This window comes from Nannobrachium achirus (genome assembly GCF_963921795.1).
Source record: "Nannobrachium achirus genome assembly, chromosome: 7".
Classification (NCBI taxonomy): domain Eukaryota; kingdom Metazoa; phylum Chordata; class Actinopteri; order Myctophiformes; family Myctophidae; genus Nannobrachium; species Nannobrachium achirus.
The window spans coordinates 2,126,226-2,145,266 of record NC_137816.1 but is presented as its reverse complement, the minus strand read 5'-3'; the positions used below and the strand labels follow the sequence as shown (position 1 = coordinate 2,145,266).

At 42.6% G+C, this 19,041-nt stretch overlaps 1 protein-coding gene across 1 annotated transcript in view; it reads left to right on the top strand.

Annotated features, from left to right (window-relative positions):
* Positions 1–19,041, top strand: part of adamts7 (a disintegrin-like and metallopeptidase (reprolysin type) with thrombospondin type 1 motif, 7) — a gene marked incomplete at both ends in the record, with an annotated part of 192,011 nt that overhangs the window by 129,345 nt on the left and 43,625 nt on the right. Inside the window, 5 exons of the mRNA XM_080729396.1 lie at positions 81–767; positions 1,239–1,730; positions 2,919–3,071; positions 7,659–7,832; positions 14,092–14,238. Coding sequence (XP_080585522.1) covers positions 81–767; positions 1,239–1,730; positions 2,919–3,071; positions 7,659–7,832; positions 14,092–14,238 — 1,653 coding nt within the window. The remainder of the gene's footprint in view (positions 1–80; positions 768–1,238; positions 1,731–2,918; positions 3,072–7,658; positions 7,833–14,091; positions 14,239–19,041) is intronic.

Below are 19,041 nucleotides of genomic sequence, written 5' to 3'. Positions count from 1 at the left end.
CGCGATAATGTTGACACCTATAAAAATATATATAAATATATATAAATATCACCAAATATCACTTTTCTGTCTCCTCACAGTGTTCGCTGACGTGCGGAGGCGGCCTGCAGGAGCGAAACGTCTCCTGCTCCAGGAACACGGGCATCGACTGTGACCCTAAAGAGAAACCTGTTTCCGTCACTCCGTGCAGCCTCCAGGAGTGTCCACGGGTCACGGACGTCTTTGACGTCAGTGAGTCCTCGGGAAGCGGGTGGTCCAGCAGGGAGATCTTCAACGAGATCAACTCCATACCTGAAGCCAACCCTCGACCCAAACATGGTACGACCAGAGCACAGCCGAGGGGTCACAGCAATGACCTCAACAACATCATCGAGGCAGATTTTGCTCAGAACAATCACATCAAACAGAGTCTCGATCCTTCCGTTAACAACAATGTTCAAGTGGATGATTTTTATTATGACTATAATTTCATAAAGTTCCATGAGGAGTTGTCTTACGACTTTGACTCTGGGAAAAGTGACCATAATGATGAAGGGGACAACCTGGGGTTTGATCGTCCTCGGGCGCCCACGCCCAAAGTCCCAAACGGTTACGGGGAAGACCAAACGGTTCCCACAACTACCTCGCCGGTCGATACGACTTCTGTGGTTCATGTGTACACTTCGGATGTTGAGGATCCGCAGCCTCCGAGTCTGGACAACGTTGACGACCCTAACGACAAGCCGTCGTCAAAGAAATCCTCTCCGGAAGAATCGGAAAATACTGACGTTTTTCTTTCCGAGGACTATTTCTTGCCTGTCTCGACCGTTCCTTCACCGTCATTTTCTCCGACTGGACATGCAGGGAAATGGAGAAAGGGGCTTGGTGATTTTAGTCGCCATGAAAATCCTCACACAGCGCCTAGTCTGGTGTTTACTACAAAGGAGCCAATTGAGGACACTGGAGGGAAAAGACAAGGAAACCATGGCGATTATACTGAAGAGGGAGATTATAAGGAAGACATTATCGTTGAAGTAGAATATAGTGCTACCACTACCGGCAGTCCAGCTAGTAAGATTGACATCATATCTACCACTGTCGCCGCTGAAGTGATGGAGGATGTTCATTATGTAGAGAGCACAACGGAAGCAGAAACTGCTTTCCAGCTTGAAACAACATCAACAATGCCGTTTACAGAAACAATTGCTGATGCGCAAGGCAATTCAACGTCCAATCTAACATCCTACCCTGGCTCCCAGGAGCCCATTACTACCCCCATTCCTTTCCAGCCAATCTCAGGGAAACAAGAGACCTCACTGGTAACTGGAACACACTCATTACCTCCCGCACACGTGGAGGAAGGCACCGAGTCTTCACCATTTTTCCGCCTAATCAAATCCCAGCCAGTTCCAACACAACGGCAGCTACCTACGCAGTCCGTCTCGACCGAACAGACCCCCTCCTCCTCACGCGACTGGCCTGACGTCGACCACAATGCCATTATCGTTCCTCCAATGCCGAGATCCGGAGGCCGCGGCATCACAGAAAACGACAGCACGACATCTCGCCAGCTTCCAACAACGGACACTCTTTCTGTATCTACGGCTACTGTGCGGCCCACTGTGGCTGGTCTAGCAACACATCCGCCCACGTTGTGGTCGGTTCCGGTGCCAACAACACTCCAAGGCCCAGCAGCCTCCTCCACCCTGGTCACTACAGCTGCCTACTGGGTCATGGGCAACTGGAGCGCAGTGAGTTCCAGCCATACTTGCATGCATTCCGCAGATTGTAGTGGCGTCCTCTTGCAGTGCTGGAGGAACAAAGCACAGTAGTGTCTCAAAAAATGAATGTTCCGATCTGGTTTTATTACAGTATGCTGACACAGTATCTGGCTCATCTCAACTCAACTCAACTCAAATGTTATTTATAGAGCACTATGGCCTATGGTCTTGGAGTATCAGGTTTAGCTGTGCTCATAAGCCAGAGAATATAAATATGTCTTCAATAATGATTTAAAAGTGTCTATGGAGGGGGCATGGTGGCGCAGTGGTTAGCGCTTCGCCTCACAGCTAGAAGGTCCTGGGTTCGATTCCCGCCGAGGTACTCTGTGGGCGCTGGGGGCGTGTTCCTCCCTCCGCGCCATCAGCACCCACACCTTAGGTGGGGTTGGCGATAGGGCCTTTCTGTGTGGAGTTTGCATGTTCTCCCCGTGTCTCCTAGGGTAGATACCCTCACAAAAACATGCAGTAATCCTGGTCTCAATAATGCCAGCCGGGGCGCCTGATGGAGGGGAAAGGAACTGGTTGGAATAACGTGTTCCTTCCACGTGCTAAGTCCATCCCAGGGAAATCTAGGGTTGCAATACCTCCCATAGGCAGCCAATGCATCAAAACGTTTTTTTGCTATCTGATTGTATTAAACGACGTCAAACTCACCAATATTGCGGCTCTATGGAAAGCTTGGAATTTACTCTTGCTATCTGCAAAGTGTTTGTTTCAGAAAAATCCAAAGTAAACATGTTATGATTTATTTTCTGTCAAGAAATCCGAGCAGACATGGTTTATTTTCTAAGTGTTGAACTTCGGAAGCGCTCGTCTTCTATAACGCAACGTCCCGCTGCCTCCTGCATTATGTGACATTTAGAACCAGGTGGTAACAGGAGTGTTGAGCGTTTTTCCACGAGCGCTTCCAAACTCCAGGACTTAGAAAAAACACTTTGCAGGTAGCAAGTGTAAATTCCAAGCTTTCCATAGAGCCGCAATATTGGTGAGTTTGACGTCGTTTAATACAATCAGATAGCAAAAAAACAATTTGATGCATTGGCTGCCTGTATTGCAACCCTAGATTCATCCGATTATAAAAAAATCTAGTGTTGCAATTTGCGGCTAGTACACAGTTAAGTGTTGTTCCCTGTGTCATGGTTCTATGCTTGTCTGCAGTGCTCCACCAGCTGTGGTCTGGGCGCTACCTGGAGGCTTCTGACCTGCAGTACTGGATCAGACCTGGACTGTGACATCGCCGAGAGGCCTGTGCCAGCGCGACGGTGTTACCTGCGCCCCTGTTCTGAATGGAGGACAGGGGAGTGGATCAAGGTCAGACCGCTGGATCTGAGAGGAGGATGGTGTTGCACATTGGGTATTGTTGTGTTGCGGCAAAGTAAGCTAGCATAACAGGACAGCCTTTCGTAAAAGGTGCAATAGACCAGGGGTTCCCAAACTTTTTTGTCTCAGGGCACCCCATAAATATTTTTTTAATCCGAGGCACCCCTACATTATAATTTTCACTCCCAGCACCTTATATCGTCGTTGTCGGGTGGTTTTGTATTTATCATCTATAAAATGTACGAAACTAGTGAAAACAGCAGATCTACAAGCACAGCAGATCTACAAGCACACAACGCCTCGCATCGGTTAGAACCGACTGAAAATAACGTTGTACTTCAAGTTTAAAATGATACTAAATTATTTTTCAAGTGTCCAAATAAATTCCAAATATTATCAAATGATCTCGCGGCACCCCTGGACTGCCGTCGCGGCACCCCAGGGTGCCCCGTCACCCACTTTGAAAACCCCTGCAATAGACAATATTAAGCCTTGTCACACTTACAATACCTCTGTTGCATAAGGGTTATCTGTTTCCCCGATTCACAAATATAAGGCAGCAATCATTTAGTTTGCAACATTGTAGCACGATGGCTGCCTCCAAGCATCCTTTTAGGGGAAGTACAGTACCTTACCCAATGATAAATGGATAATGGCAATTGCCAGAGGTAAACAAACTAATAATTCTTCACCTAAATTATGAATATTATTACAATCTCTCTGCTCAGCTCAGCTGTGCGCTGTGCGTATATGTGCATGTATCCAGCTCTAGCTGGATGCATGGTGATCGATTTTACTCACTGGCTGTTTCTAGAATACTTATATCAAGTTTTATAACCATTATTTGATCACATTGTGTTGAAATGGAGCGATCTATAAAGAAAAATATATTAATGGTTGGTTTCACCAAAGCTTTGTGAAATGAGGCATACTGTAAATGTTTTGTGTGGTGATGTGCTGAATAATAAAAACGAACAAACCTTGCCTCCTAACAAAGCATTCCACCTACAGTAAGCATCATGGCAAGGCATTAGGGATGGAAATCGGAATCGGCCAATATCAAAAATCGACAAGTATGATATCAAACCGGCCGAATCGGTGACCGGCAGGTCACTGACATAAATACCGGTTTTATGCCAATTGTGTCTATGGCACTGCACAGCATGATGCTCTGGTCCTGTGACTAAAGTAAACATTAGCAAGTAGCAGCCAGTCTACTTAGTGGCAGCCTACAGAATACAGATGGTGCTGATTACCTTTGCAATGTAAAAAGAAGGGGGGAAAAAAGCGTGTCACCTGCTTTCCTCCTGCCTAGTCCAGACGGTCATATTAGACTGGATATTCTCTGTGATTTTGGATATTGTACTATTTTGATTGGTTTGGCATTATTGTTCTTCTAGCTTATTGGTACTCAAATTGAAGTATGTCTTGTAGGCCTACTTGGCCTGAAAAAAAGGGTATTGGAGCAACCCAGTTCTTAGCTAAAAGAAATCGGTATCGGAAAAATCGTTTTTTGGCAGGTCAGACCTTCATAAAACCGGTGGATCGGTATCGGCCAAGAATTTTGCAATCGGCCCATCTCTACAAGGCATTCCTGAGAAAATGAGGAGACCTTCAAGAGAGTCTCTTTCCAAAATGAGGGTAGGGTCAAATGGTAAATGGTGCATTTTATATAATGCCTTTATCCAAGGTGCTTTCCTGCATCTAACAGAAAAACAATCATTGAAGCTATTTGTCTCTCCATTTTAGACTATGGAGACTATTATCTATAGAATAGCTGCTCTATCATTATTTTAAAACGCCTCGACACGGTGTACCACTCTGCCCTAAGATGGGTCACTGATGACAGCTATGGTACCCATCATTGTACACTCTATGGGAACGCAGGCTTATCCTCTCTTTCTGAGAGGCATGATAAGCACTGGATTCTTTTTATTTTTAAAGCCATCTCAGGAATGCTCCCCCCCTTATATTTGTCCAATGTTGAATCAGAACCCTAGCTCCTACCAGATCCACTCAAGTGACTTCTTGTTGCTCACAGTTCCATTTGCTCATAGTGAGCTGGCAAGGCAGCATTGTCAGTCAGTGCTCCATCTGCTTGGAATGAGCTCCAGAAGTCCTTAAAAAACTGATCTCTGCCTTCCTTGGGTCAATTCACTGATTGTCAAATCCCGCCCCATTCTGCCCTGTTACTATGGTGGTACAAATGACCCTGGGCAGATTGTTTTTATAGTGGCAGTGAATGGGGGGAGAGGGTATTTTCATTGCCTCATTATTGTAGTACCAAGTACCAAAGGAAAAACATCTAGGTGATATTAATAAAAAGGGAAGACAAAGGTACAGTAGTTACATTGAAAAACAGGGGGTTTCCCCCGAAAATATATGTTTTAATTTGTTTAATCCCAGTGGGACAGAATCACCATTGCAGATTCTTTTATAGTGGAAGTGGATGGGGGAAAAAGATTTTTCATAGCCTCATTACAGCTATATAAAGTACCAAAAAAAACACATCTACGTGATATTAATAAAAAGGGAAGAAAAAAGTACAGTAGTTACATAGCAAAACAGTAGTTTTCCCCCGAAAATATATGTTTTAATTAGTTTAATCCTCTGGATCAGGCAGAGGAGATAAATAGAAAGAGAAAGCGCAGTGCATCTTGGGTAGGAAGATGACTGCCAGATTATAGTTCTACTCACATAATAGGCTGGCTTTCGTAATTCTGCCCATTTAAAATATATGTACCCAATCATAACTCTTAGTTACATTGATAAGGTCCATGTGAACTAGTCTGTTGAAGCTTATTCATTATAATGAGCGAAATCGCTATCACCTCGCGGGGCCGTACTGCACGCTCGCCGTGTCGCTCAGTGCGCACGGTGATGAAAGCCTAAAGCAACAAACTCCACCCCCGATAGCAAAAAGTGAATGATTTTTTTCTGGTTGGCCAGTCAGGGAGTCTCAGGGACCAATCAGAAGGCTGACAAACGGTGAATTCAGGGCAACGGTTTGTCAATTGATAATGGATGCCTTTCTATAAAGTGGTAGGCTAATTTAGAATGTTATGATAATTCATTTAACATTTTTATGTTTTGAGTGTTGGGAACCCACTCCCAGGGATACAACACTTTTTGCTTACAATTCGATTCAATGATTTAAAATCGATATAGTAACTATTTAGCAAAGACATTAAATCTGTGTGAAAGGTGTGGATAGTGCCGTTTTTTAAGGGAAACATGTATTATTATCAAACATATAATTTTGCGAATGTCTGAGTGTCTGTCTGTCTGTCTGTCTGTCTGTCTGTCTGTCTGTCTGTCTGAAACAGCGTTTCTCCTCAGTGGCTGGAGCAATTGATCTGAATCCGCATCACCATTAGCATATGAACACACCTGACATAACTGTGAAGCCCGTTTGTCACTTTCACAAATCATATGCTGTATATTAGCATTTTTATGGTGTATCTACTATCTATTCTGCATCTAGCATGAGGCATATCTATTCTGCATCTAGCATGAGGCAACATGTTTAACCAGCTCTCTCTCTGTGTGTGTGTGTGTGTGTGTGTGTGTGTGTGTGTGTGTGTGTGTGTGTGTGTGTGTGTGTGTGTGTGTGTGTGTGTGTGTGTGTGTGTGCAGGCAGGCAGGCAGGCAGGCAGGCGGGTGTGTGTGCAGGCGGGTGGGCGGGCGGGCGGGCGGGCGGGGGGGCGGGGGGACAGTATCTCTGTAGCCATTAAACAAAACGGGTATTTCTTACATTGATGCTCCTACATATTATCATGCAAGCACCAGTTAAAGTTACTTTCCATCCCTCATATACTGTGTGCACAGTGCACATCCCATAACCCACACACTGCACATCATTTCGGAGCTCATATCTTTGAACGGGTAAGGGCTAGTGGATATAAATAAGTAAACACACTGATTATCTGCCAAATATATGGACATTGTATATTGACAAACCTGCACCTTGACATGAACCCAGCTGTAGCTATATGGAAAGGAAAAGTAATTAAACCCCTCCTTTTAATTTTTTCTTCTTAAAAATGCTAAACACAATGCACAAGTAGGCAGTATCGATGCAATCGATTCTTTCCACTGCCGATTCGATACGATACAAAATTAAACGATACGATTCGATTTTAGCTGTTTTTCATTTCGATATACTTCGATTTTTTAAGTTAAAACGAAATTTCGATACAGTTACTACAGATATCGTTACACCCCTAGTAGCCACTGACTACAGCATACAAGATAGGAGGTTGCATTGTTTGAATAACTACCGCTGTAGTATTGATATATATAATTTGTATATAAAATTGCGATTTAAGTTTATTTTGAACTAAGTCAGGTACAAAAGGGGGTGGGAGTTTATAAGTTTTACTTCTTCTCACTCCTTTTCGGATATGTTATTATTTTGTTTTGTTTCGTGTTTTTATTACTTGCTATGTTTTTATATTCTTTATTTGTTGTCTTGTGTTTGGAAGTGCAAAATTTTACTTTTTTTATTTGACATATTCGAAATAAATATGACTAAACTAAACTAAACTAAACTAAAACTCTACACCTTTACGTCTGCAGTGCTCCAAGAACTGCGGGGGTGGAGCGTCCTGGCGAGAGGTCAGTTGCTTTGACATGCGGGACCAGAGGCCCCTTCGACCGTTCCATTGCCAGGCCATCTCCCCCAGGCCTCAAACCCAGACGTCCTGTAACCTCCAGCCCTGCCTGGACTGGTACACGTCTTCCTGGGGACCGGTGAGTACCAACTCTCTGCAAGGTTGGGCATTCACCGAATATTCGAATATTCGAATATTCGAATATCACAGTCACTATTCGACGTTGTTCACCGAAGTCGAATATTCGTTTTTTTTTTTTTTTTTTTTTTTTTCTTTAAGAAAGATATAGTTTATAAAGCTTGGCTAGATAGGAAGTCATAAGAATGAGTTGTCAATGCCCCTGGTGGATGAATTTGTTAATGCTCTATACCAGGGCTTCTCAAACCTTTTTAGGCTGTGACCCCCAAAATAAACATATTTGAACTGGGGACCCCCACCCTGACAAGCACTTGGAATTGTAGGTATTACATTTAATGTGACTCTTTCCGCAGATAAATATTGTGAAAATAGACGATCTAGTTGCAAGGCGTTGTGAGCATGTAGATCTGCTATTTTCACAATGTTCGCCTCTTGCTTACTTAATATTTGACAGTTTGGCGAGTCCTGTCGAATATTCCACTATTCGAATACTTTGATGTTGAATAATTCGAATACTAAAAATCAATATTTGTGAATGCCCTACGGCAGGGGTCCTCAAATACAAATCTTGAAGGTCCACAAATATTTTTTTGAAACTTTTTCCCCGGGTCCGGGAAAAAAAAAAAAAAAAAAAAAAAAAAAAAAAAAAAAAATATATATATATATATATATATATATATATATATATATATATATATATGCCTGTCTGGCAAGTACTGTCTGGCAAGTACAGTTCATGTCCTACTTGCCCTCAGGTCATGGCCACTTGCCCTCGTAACCTTAATTAGGGATCCCTTTCATACATTATTTTACATTGGCTAATGTTTTTTTTAGTAGTTTGTTGATGCAGTAATGGTCTTTTTCTGTTTCTTTCTTTATTAAAAGGGTGTCAAGTCCTTAATTATGACTTTACTTTCATCTGGCCTGGGGACTCCTCCAAAATCATTTGGGGTCCTCTTTGACCCACAAGTTGACTCACTTGACTAAAGAGTAACAACCCGTTGAAGGGAGAACAGAATGTAATAAATCAAGGTGGAGCAGAGATATTTATTTTACGAAAATTATTTGTTTGCGCTAGTGTTTGTTTCTTTTAGCAAACTGGGATAATCTTCGAATGATTTATGCTTGTGTCGCAACGTGAATATCGATCCGAAAACAAGGTGTCGCGCCGGAGACGATGCGTGGAGAGAGCCTCCCCACTCCGAGTAATGCGTGTGGCTGCATGGCTCGCTGGCTGCATATCCATGGAGAAAGAAAGAGGCAGCCATGGTCTGTGGCACCTCGCGAAAACTCTCTGGAGAGAAGATTATAATCCTCATCCTGCAAACGTATTCACGTTGATGTTGTGCTTGTGCGCGAATCAAACCCACTGATTTAAAAACTAGTTTACAGCCTGCAACTAATCGCTGCTGCTGCTGCGTGCTGCGTGCTGCCTGCTTCGAAAACTTCCGCACTCCGCAGTGACAGTCGGTGAAATGAACAGAGGCGGTGGTAACAGCCTATCAGCGCGTCGTTGTCATAGAGATGACAACCCATAGCCCGGCATCAGCCAATCAGCGTGCCGTTCTCTCTCTCTCTCTCTCTCGCACACAGACTTCAGAGTGCATGCAATGAAGTGGAATACAACGAGAAGTGGAAAAAAACGTGGAGATCTTTTTTTTCTTTTTTTTTTTTTTATAATTCGTCCTGGGTCCGGTCGGCGGTGCCTCGCGGTCCGGACGTGGACCGCGGTCCGCCTATTGAGGACCCCTGCCCTAGTGTCTACTGTCTAGTGCTTTAGAAACCCAACCTACCCTATTTGGTAACACTTGCTATGCATCCCATCATGTCTACAATGCTTTATAAACATACTTATAATGCATTATAACCAGCATATAACACTATAATTATAGTTATAAGCACTCCTAAACACTCATAATGCTTTAGAACAATATTATAAAGGATTTTATTATGACTTATAAGGTTATACGTATTATAACTTCATAATTGCTGAAAACTTTTTTTGTCTTTAAAAGATCATATTGTGTTATCGTTCCCATACATTTTAGTTGTAATACATTATAACAGGGGTCTTCAACAGGGGGTTCGGGACCCCTAGGGGGTCCTCAGAACTACTACAGGGTAGTAGTTCATAGATCTACAAGCTCACAACGCCTCGCGCTACGAGGCGTTGTGAGCTTGTAGATCGGCTATTTTCTGCAAATACGTTTGGTGTAGAGGGGAAAAGGGCAGACTAAGTACAGAGTGAAAGGTCAAGTTTATTAAGTATTGACGGTTCAAGTGGTTAAATATCTGAAAACACAAATTGACATGAATCCAAAATACACTGATGATTGTGCTGTCAAACAATGAAACTATCTGGAATCTATGAACAGGTTGTGGGGGGTCCCTGCTTCATCTCTCTCTCAACTAAGGGGTCCTTGGCTTGAAAACGTTGAAGACACCTACATTATAATATATCATGTATTATAATCAGTTATTATGCAGCTCGATGCTGGTTAAAAAGACTAGATTCCAAGGATTCGTGACAACAGTGAGAATGGACATACGGCATACGCTCAAGGGTATTTATAAGATACCAAGGATATGTCAGTGATGTCACAGAATTGAGACAGAATTGTTCGGACTCAGTGTTGGCTGTGCAGTAATGTATAATTTCTTTGGTTGAATTGAAGTGTACTCTTGTTCAGAAATACATTATTAATGTGAAAGCTGAGCGGTAGGGGAGGGGCAATCCGTACTCGAGCACAGTTTGAAAGCAATCTCACCAAACGTGAAACCAACCTTGGGTATATTTACATTATAATGCATTGGACAGTGATTATGGTAAATAAATGGTAAATCGTGCATTCATATAGCGCCTTTATCCAAGGCCATTATTACATTAAATCATAGCAGACAACTCTCATCCCGCTCACTACCTCAGAAGATACAGAAGCATTTAGAAGCAAAACAGCCTGCTTCAGAGACAGCACCCCATAGCTATTAGACCAGTGGGTGACGGGGCACCCTGGGGTGCCGTGACGGCAGTCCAGGGGTGCCGCAAGATCATTTGATAATATTTCGAATTTATTTGGACACTTATATTTAGTATCATTTTAAACTTGAAGTACAAAGTTATTTTCAGTCAGTTCTAACCAAAATGGCTATTATCTCAACGTTTTCCTCGCAACATGATCACTAAAATATCGTCACTGTCGGGCAGAAACCTCTGTCGCACAAAACTAGTGAAAACAGCCGATCTACAAGCTCACAACGCCTCGCGATGCGAGGCGTTGTGTGCTTGTAGATCTGCTGTTTTCACTAGTTTAGTACATTTTATACATGATGAATACAAAACGAATGGTTTTGAACATACAAGGTTTCCACCCGACAACGACGATATGCTATAAATATAAAATTCCTATCAAATATGTTGACATGGCAATAAAGTTATTGAATCTTGAATCTACATTATTATAATGTATTACAATGAGAATGAACAGGGGTTTCATTGGAAGTGTTGCCAAAAAGTCCACCAGTTCAGCTATGAAGTATTATGAAATACTTGGCTTTGTAAATCGTTATAAAAGTCTTCATAATGTATGTGGGCTTATAACTGTAATTAATTATACAGTGTTAATAGCTGATTTAACCCATTTAGGCCTAAAATGTGTGGATGCTTTAACTATTAAAAAATAGCAGGTATACAAGCTCACAGCGCGGCACCGAGTGCCGCGCTGCGAGCTTGTAGATCTGCTATTTTTGAAAAAGTCGTGAAAATGTGTGCAAATCTTTGAATATAATGTATTTTTTAAGCGAACGTTTGTAACTCAAATTTTGCTTCTGGGTGGTCCCTGGAACTAAATATTTTGAGATGGGGGTCCATGGACAAATACATATCATTTTGGGGGTCCTTCACATGAAAAGGTTTGAGAACCACTGACATAGTAGTCTCTCAAGAACAGACTAACTGAGCTCCAGTTCAAGTGAAAAGGACCTTTTCTTTGATGATGGCTGGCCAAATTGCTGACATAGAAACATAGGTTTTTAAAAAAAACCTTAGAAGGATTCAAAAGACACTTATAGAATCGGGTCAAAATTCTAGTTTTCACAATTTTTCAAAAATAGCAGATCTACAAGCTCGCAGCGCGGCACTCGGTGCCGCGCTGTGAGCTTGTATATCTGCTATTTTTCAATAGTTAAAGCGTAAAATAATGATACACAATAATGTGTACCCGTTCTGAATAGGTTAAAAAAAAGATCTAAAAGGGTCTAAGGAGAAACAAAATGTAATCACATGAGCAAGACCTAGGAGGTACTGGAAAACATTATAGCTAAACAAATGCTTAGTCTTGTCTTAACAGTGTTGACAGACTGTTTAGCTCTTAGGTCAGGGTTCCCCAATTAGTTTTCCCCAAGGGCCGAATTATGTCTAGGGTACCAAGCTGAGGGCCACAACATTGCAGGGGGCGACGGTGGCGTGCCCTCTACTCCAGCGACAGTTCAGATATCATCACTGTCGGGCAGAAACCTTGTATCTCCAAGTTTCAAATGTGTACGTTTTTTGGTAAAGCAAAGCCCTGCTTCATCACGCAAGACCATTGCACAAAAGTGTCAAAACTAGTGAAAACAGCAGATCTACAAGCTTGTAGATCGGCTGTTTTCACTATTTTAGTACATTTTTTAGACGATAGATACAAAACATGCGGTTTTGGACATACAAGGTTTCCACCTGACAACGACGATATACTAGTGTTGTTACTGCTCTTATACCACCATTATTACTGGGGTTGGTGGGGGCCAGACAGTAGCCTCCCGCGGGCCGCAAATGGCCCGCGGGCCGCCTATTGGGGAACCCTGTCTTAGGTGCTCAGGGAGGACATTCCACGGTGGAGGGGCAGCTGAGCAGAAGGCCCAGTCACCCATGGTGCAGAGAAGGCCCAGTCACCCATGGTGCAGAGAAGGCCCAGTCACCCATGGTGCAGAGAAGGCCCAGTCACCCATGGTGCAGAGCTGTTTTTTGGGGGGGGAGGTATTGTTTCCAGAGCAGAGGTTGCAAGTATCTTGTGGCTGGACTTGTAGACAGGGACTTTAAATTTATAGCATATAGCAAGGAGCCCCCAAATGTGTATGTTTGGCCGCCGCCTCCCATATCAATACTGTTGCAAAGTATAAAATAATGGACATAATGGATATAAAATGACAGATTTGACAGATGCTTTCCAGGTCTTAACACAACGGCCGCCAAGGTTTTTAACATTTCTAGCTGTTGCTGGTGCTGCCGTTCTAACCCTAACCCCGCCTAACCCTAACCCCGCCGTTATAGCATAGCAAGGAGCCCCCAAATGTGTATGTTTGGCCGCCGCCTCCCATATCAATATTGTTGCAAAGTATAAAATAATGGACATAATAGATATAAAATGACAGATGCTTTCCCGGTCTTAACACAACGGCCGCCAAGGTTTTTAACATGTCTAGCTGTTGCTGGTGCCGCCGTTCACTTACGCTTTATTTTGAAGAGCCTCGGAAGTTTCGTGCGTGTGCACGTGAGTGTCCGCTGATGATTGAGGAAGATAATCCATTTGTTTACAAACAATCGCGAAACTAAAATCCAAACCGGGGCCGACCATCGCGGTATAGTGTCGCCGTGAAAACAAGCAGATCTCTGCTTCCCTGTTGTTCTTTGCACCTTATTCAGAGATAAAGCCCTTTTTATGTTTCAGCATAGAATAGAAGTCTGCATATGCAGCATAGACGCACCATTTTGCTTCTGTGCTTGTCACTTTATGACATATGCATGAGCGTCTCTCACAGGGCACACAGGATGGATGCAGCTGCACGTAACAAAGTTAACCCTTTGTCTCGTCTCTCAACGAGACAACTTAGTTTTGGCACAGCGACCTCCAGTGGCCTTGTCTCGTTACTGAACGAGTTTGGCCCCATGGGTGTTAATGGGTTAACTACTGTACTCATAATAAATCCGAAAATGTTTCTTTTTTTTCTGAACATTTTGTATTGAGTCATTAGAACTTCATGCGTGCGTGCATGTATACCTTATATAACAATGGTCTGTGGTCTTCTTCACTTTGCAACTGGCTGTTCTCCAATTGCCTTGGCAGTGTTTATGTCCTTTGTACCGGTACTTTGAGGCATCCTTGTACTTATGTAGACATACATAAACACTGCCAGGACATAAACATTTTGTGTTTGTGTGTGCGTGTGTGCGTGTGTGTGTGTGTGTGTGTGTGTGTGTGTGTGCATGTGTGTTTGTGTGCCAGTGTTCTGAAGTGTGCGGAGGTGGTGAGCAGCAGCGTATGGTTACTTGTCCTGAGGAAGATGGATGCGACATTGACCTTTTGCCCAGCAGCATTCAGTCCTGCAATATCCAACCGTGTGTACAATGGATGACTGGCTCTTGGGGACAGGTATAACACAAGCACACACACTCTCTCACACACACACACACACACACCAGAGCATATGAGCGGAGCGCGAGCGGAGTGGGCCATTTTTTTAAATGGCTCTGAGCGGCTTTGGAGCGAGGATTTTCCTCCGCTCCTTGGAGCGCCGACCACGTCCGCTCCTAGCCGACCCTGTTGTCGCCTCCCTCTCAAATGTGGTTATTAAGCAATAACCAACTGGATTTAATATTGCCCATCTCATTAAAAAATACAATGCCTTAGATGGCGTCTTTTGTAACATTGAAGGCAGCTCTCCATCAAAGGCTCACGTTACAGCAGGCATTTGTGTTGGGAACACTTGTGGCAAAGCAAAGGAGAAAGTGTTTCGGACATGGTAGCAAATCACTTTTTTTATTTTGGCTGCTGACTCTGATTGACGACCCTGAGCGGAGCGTGGAGTGACAAATGCGCAAATCAAGGTGAGTGACGGAGCGGCGCGGAGCGGAGCGGCCCGGCCCGGCCCGGTGGCCGACCAGAGTGACGAGCGAGCAGGGCAAGAGCCCTCTGGAGCGCGGAGCGGCTTTCGTTCCCGCTCCGCTCCGCTCACACACACACACACACACACACACACACACACACACACACACACACACACACACACACACACACTTTCCTATGAGCAAAAGATATTTCAAAGAAGTACTGCTAGATTCCAATGGTGTAGAAAGCAGACTCCAAGGGACTCCAAGGCACTCCATCAATAGTGAAACAATGTAATTTATATTCTGAGCAAGGCAACAAGTTGACCAACGCGTTTCGATCCTTCTAAGTCTCCGTCAGGATCTAACGATAGGCTAGTCAGCCACACTTACTGTAAGTAGCCAATCTGCATTGTGATATCACCATCAGTTAAAGGGAACACACATATTGAATGCCCATACAGATCAAATAAACCAAATAGGAAAAAGACTATACACCAGGTGACCAATACCAATTAAAACAATTAACTGCGCATTAGTTTGTTCTGTAATGTGGGGGCCCTCCTGTTGACGAAAGTGGGTAATGCAGGGAAAATCTTTTTTATGGGTGCGTTCGTTCATTTATTCGGTGCACTTTGTGCGTTGTCGTTCGGAAATCCAGTGTGCGGTGCACCGGTGTGTTGAGTGCACACACTGAACACATGACGGTGTGGTGCGTCAGTGCGGTGTCTTGGTTTTCATGGCCATGTCTCGAGCGCTTCTCAGCTGTGAACAATGGAGGAAATGACCGCAAAATGCCGCATTTGCAGCTTAATTAGTCGTTTGGGCTTGATAGTTTCACACGCATCAACGTGTAAACTATAGCAGGTATGCCAATGTTATGAATTACATCTCCTTTCAATATCAACGTTCTTTAGCAACTGCTGCTTCTCAGAAGGTTTACCTTCAGAGTTCAGGGTGAAAAAGCGCACAGCTGCCTCTTAACTGGTCGTTCGTAAACAAGACACACTGAACGGACTCTACAACGTCACGCCCACTGCCCTCACTACACTGAGCACACACCCGGTGTGCATTTCCGAACGCACCCTATGTCAGGGTCACTCTCTCAAGTATGCTCCGGTTGCGCTTAATAATGCTGCGGATCTGAGCAGACTGTTTACTGAATGTGGATACAAAATGAACATTGCTTTTATAAGGACGTTTCCGTTTGCTGCACAGGAGACCTTTTCTATCCATACTGTAGCTTTTACCTTGAGGAGTTACATGTGCAGCTCTCTGGGTCTATATCCTCGCTCAGTGAATCGGTTCCTCATTTCAACAGCCTTTTGTGGTGAAGTCGCGTTCTTGGTCACAGATGCGTCTGAGACGCTGAACCTGTCCGAAAGGGATGTTTTTGATGAGGTGGGGAGGGTGAAAGCTGTCGGCATCCAATATACACACACTTTCCTATTAAAGACTTGACCGCACACAGTAGACTTAACGATTGACAAGGACATTTTGATTCACCCTACCCAAGTGTAAAATCAGTCATTATGATGCCATCAAGGCCTGCAAAAATACATTTCAGTTGACTAAATCAACTGTAGATTTAAAATCTTTTGATATTTAGTCGACTAAAATTAGACTAAAACTTCCCAGGTGACTAAATTATGACTAAAACTAAAAGACATTTTATTCAAAAGACTATGACTAAAACTAAATCAAAATTTGCTGTCAAAAACAACACTGCGGGAGAGCAACCGTGTGCGGACATTTCCGTTTTCTTCATTTGATCATTTTTTGGCCGTGTTTAAAGAAACAGTGGGGATGTGTAGCTTATATCCTACTCCTTTTTTTTCATAGACAAAAATGGTACAATGAGCATCAGTGAGTTCCAGTTGAGTACCTGAGACGAATAACAGTCTATGTCCATATATACTGTATATATTTTTTGAAAATATCTATTTTTTTTCAATTACCAGACTGTACAAAACTAGTCATTTTTTTTGTCACAAACTAGTCATTTTTAATCTGTTAAATTGTTAATGCACTCCCTTTGTCTGCTGAATATTGCTTGTACGGACTTATACTGTTGTTCCACAAACTGTTGGAGTTATACTGTTTTTCCACTTTCCATAAGTTTGAACTTCAAGTTTAAAATGATACTAAATATTTTTTCAAGTGTCCAAATAATACATACAATGCTCCTCTCTTAACCTCATTGACTGCCAAGGCCAGAGTTTCCCGAGTTATTACAGTAGTCCCTGGCTGCCACAGCCCGAGTTGGAAGCCATTTTGAAAAAAAAAAAAAAAAAAAAAAAAAATCAATTTTTTTTTTATAAAAAAAATTCTAAAAATGCCTCAAATGTATTAGGCATGATCGCAATTGCGAAATTGCATGTTTAGCCCCATAACAAACACATCTTTCAAAATGTCAAAAATGGCTGTTTTGTCTGACTTTGAAGGCTTGTATCTCATGAATGCCTGAACGGATTTCCAAGCGGATTTTTTTTGTTTGAAAGCTGTTAAAAAGTACTACACATGGTGCATGGGCGTGCACAATCCGTGCACTAAAAAATGATCCGTGCACTAGAAATTTAGGAATGTGGCATCCTGTTACTTGGCGGCCATCTTGAAAAGGGCATTCAATGTTAAGAAGACCTTGAAACATGAAAGCGTATTGAGTATTGATTGCAGTGACACATTCAAAGATGTGGCCTTCACAACAAGATGCCACAGGCATTTCTGTATCATTTCTAATATATATGAGTTAAGTAAAAACAAATCTAATTCAACAAAATGAGGGGGGAGTGCATAAATAATTTAACAGATTAAAACACTTCTAGTTTGTGGTTTACAGTCTGGTAAATCAAAAAAAATATCTATATTAAAAATTGACTGTTTTTCGTCTCAGGTACTCAGTTAAGGTGAAAATAGGTAGAAAGTGATCTTAAATCAAACCACCGCATGTCTCATGTTGCCTCAAATCTCATGCTGTTCAACACCTCGTGCAACCTTACATTTCACGCTGTGTGGGCAGTGATTACCTGACCCCACGCTGCGCTCAGCCCTCTCTTTGATATGTTCATCCTTCCTCATGACTCACAGCATGCTCAAGGTCCAGGGCTTTCTCCTCTCACACAGTTAGAAGAGCAGACAGGGGCGTTGCACCAAATTCTGGGCCCTGGGTACAAGGATCACTGCGGAATGTTCTTCATAGGGGCAGGGGGTTTAACCCATTTAGACTGGGAACCCATTTTAACTATTGAAAAATAGCAGATATACAAACTCACAGCGCGGCGCGCTGCGAGCTTGTAGATCTGCTATTTTTGAAAAATTGTGAAAATTTTGTGTCTGAATATTTCAAATCCTTCTACGTTTTTTTTTTTCAGTCGGTGCTCAAACATTTTCATGTGAAGGACCCCCAAAATTACATGTATTTGGCCGCGGACCCCCACCTCAAAATATTTCGTTCCAGGGACCCCCCCAGAAGCAAAATTTTAGTTACAAATGTTTGCTTAAAAAATACATATATTCAAAGATTTTCACACATTTTCACGACTTTTAAAAAATAACAGATCTACAAGCTCGCAGCGCGGCACCGTGTGAGCTTGTATATCAGCTATTTGTCAATAGCCAAAGTATAAAATAATCAAGGCCCCTCCACCTTGGGCCCTAGTTACTCAGTCCCACTCCCCCCCTTGGGCTCTTTATGGTCATTTGCTTGAACTAAAGACAGACCATTAAAAGTCTTTGATCTGTATATCTGTATATGCACTGCAACTAAAGTATATCGTATAACACTGCATAATCAAATACCACCTGATTTAAAGTTAAGAAACGCCTAGAGATTCCTTATACTGAAAAAGATTGCCTACTCTAACATGGAGTTTCATCTTAAACCTTGCAGAAATTCTAAAGATTAGAATTATTGTATTGTATGTATTGTATTGTGTGTAGCATTGTATTGACTTAACAATACAACACAATAAGGTCTGCTGCTTGAAATAGATTTTCTGTCATTATAATTCCGTTATTGGCAATTATTTGCAGAAGCAGATATATTAGAAGCTGAACGATTTTACACCAAAATCGATGTTGATTAATGTTTTTGTTCACCAGTTATCATGCTGTTGGTTTTGGCATGATTTTTGCATGATACTATTCTTTTATTCGGGTGTACAACACAGCTTTCTCCATTGGAATTACATTACGAAACATACACGTTTTTATATTTTATGGGTTTATTTCGTCATATCGCAACAGATGGTGAAGTATTGTAGTGCCGGTAATTGCAACAACCCCGATGTAGTGAAAAGTGAAAACAGGGCTGCCAAAGATTCTAAACCTTCGACCCGCGATTCTGCCA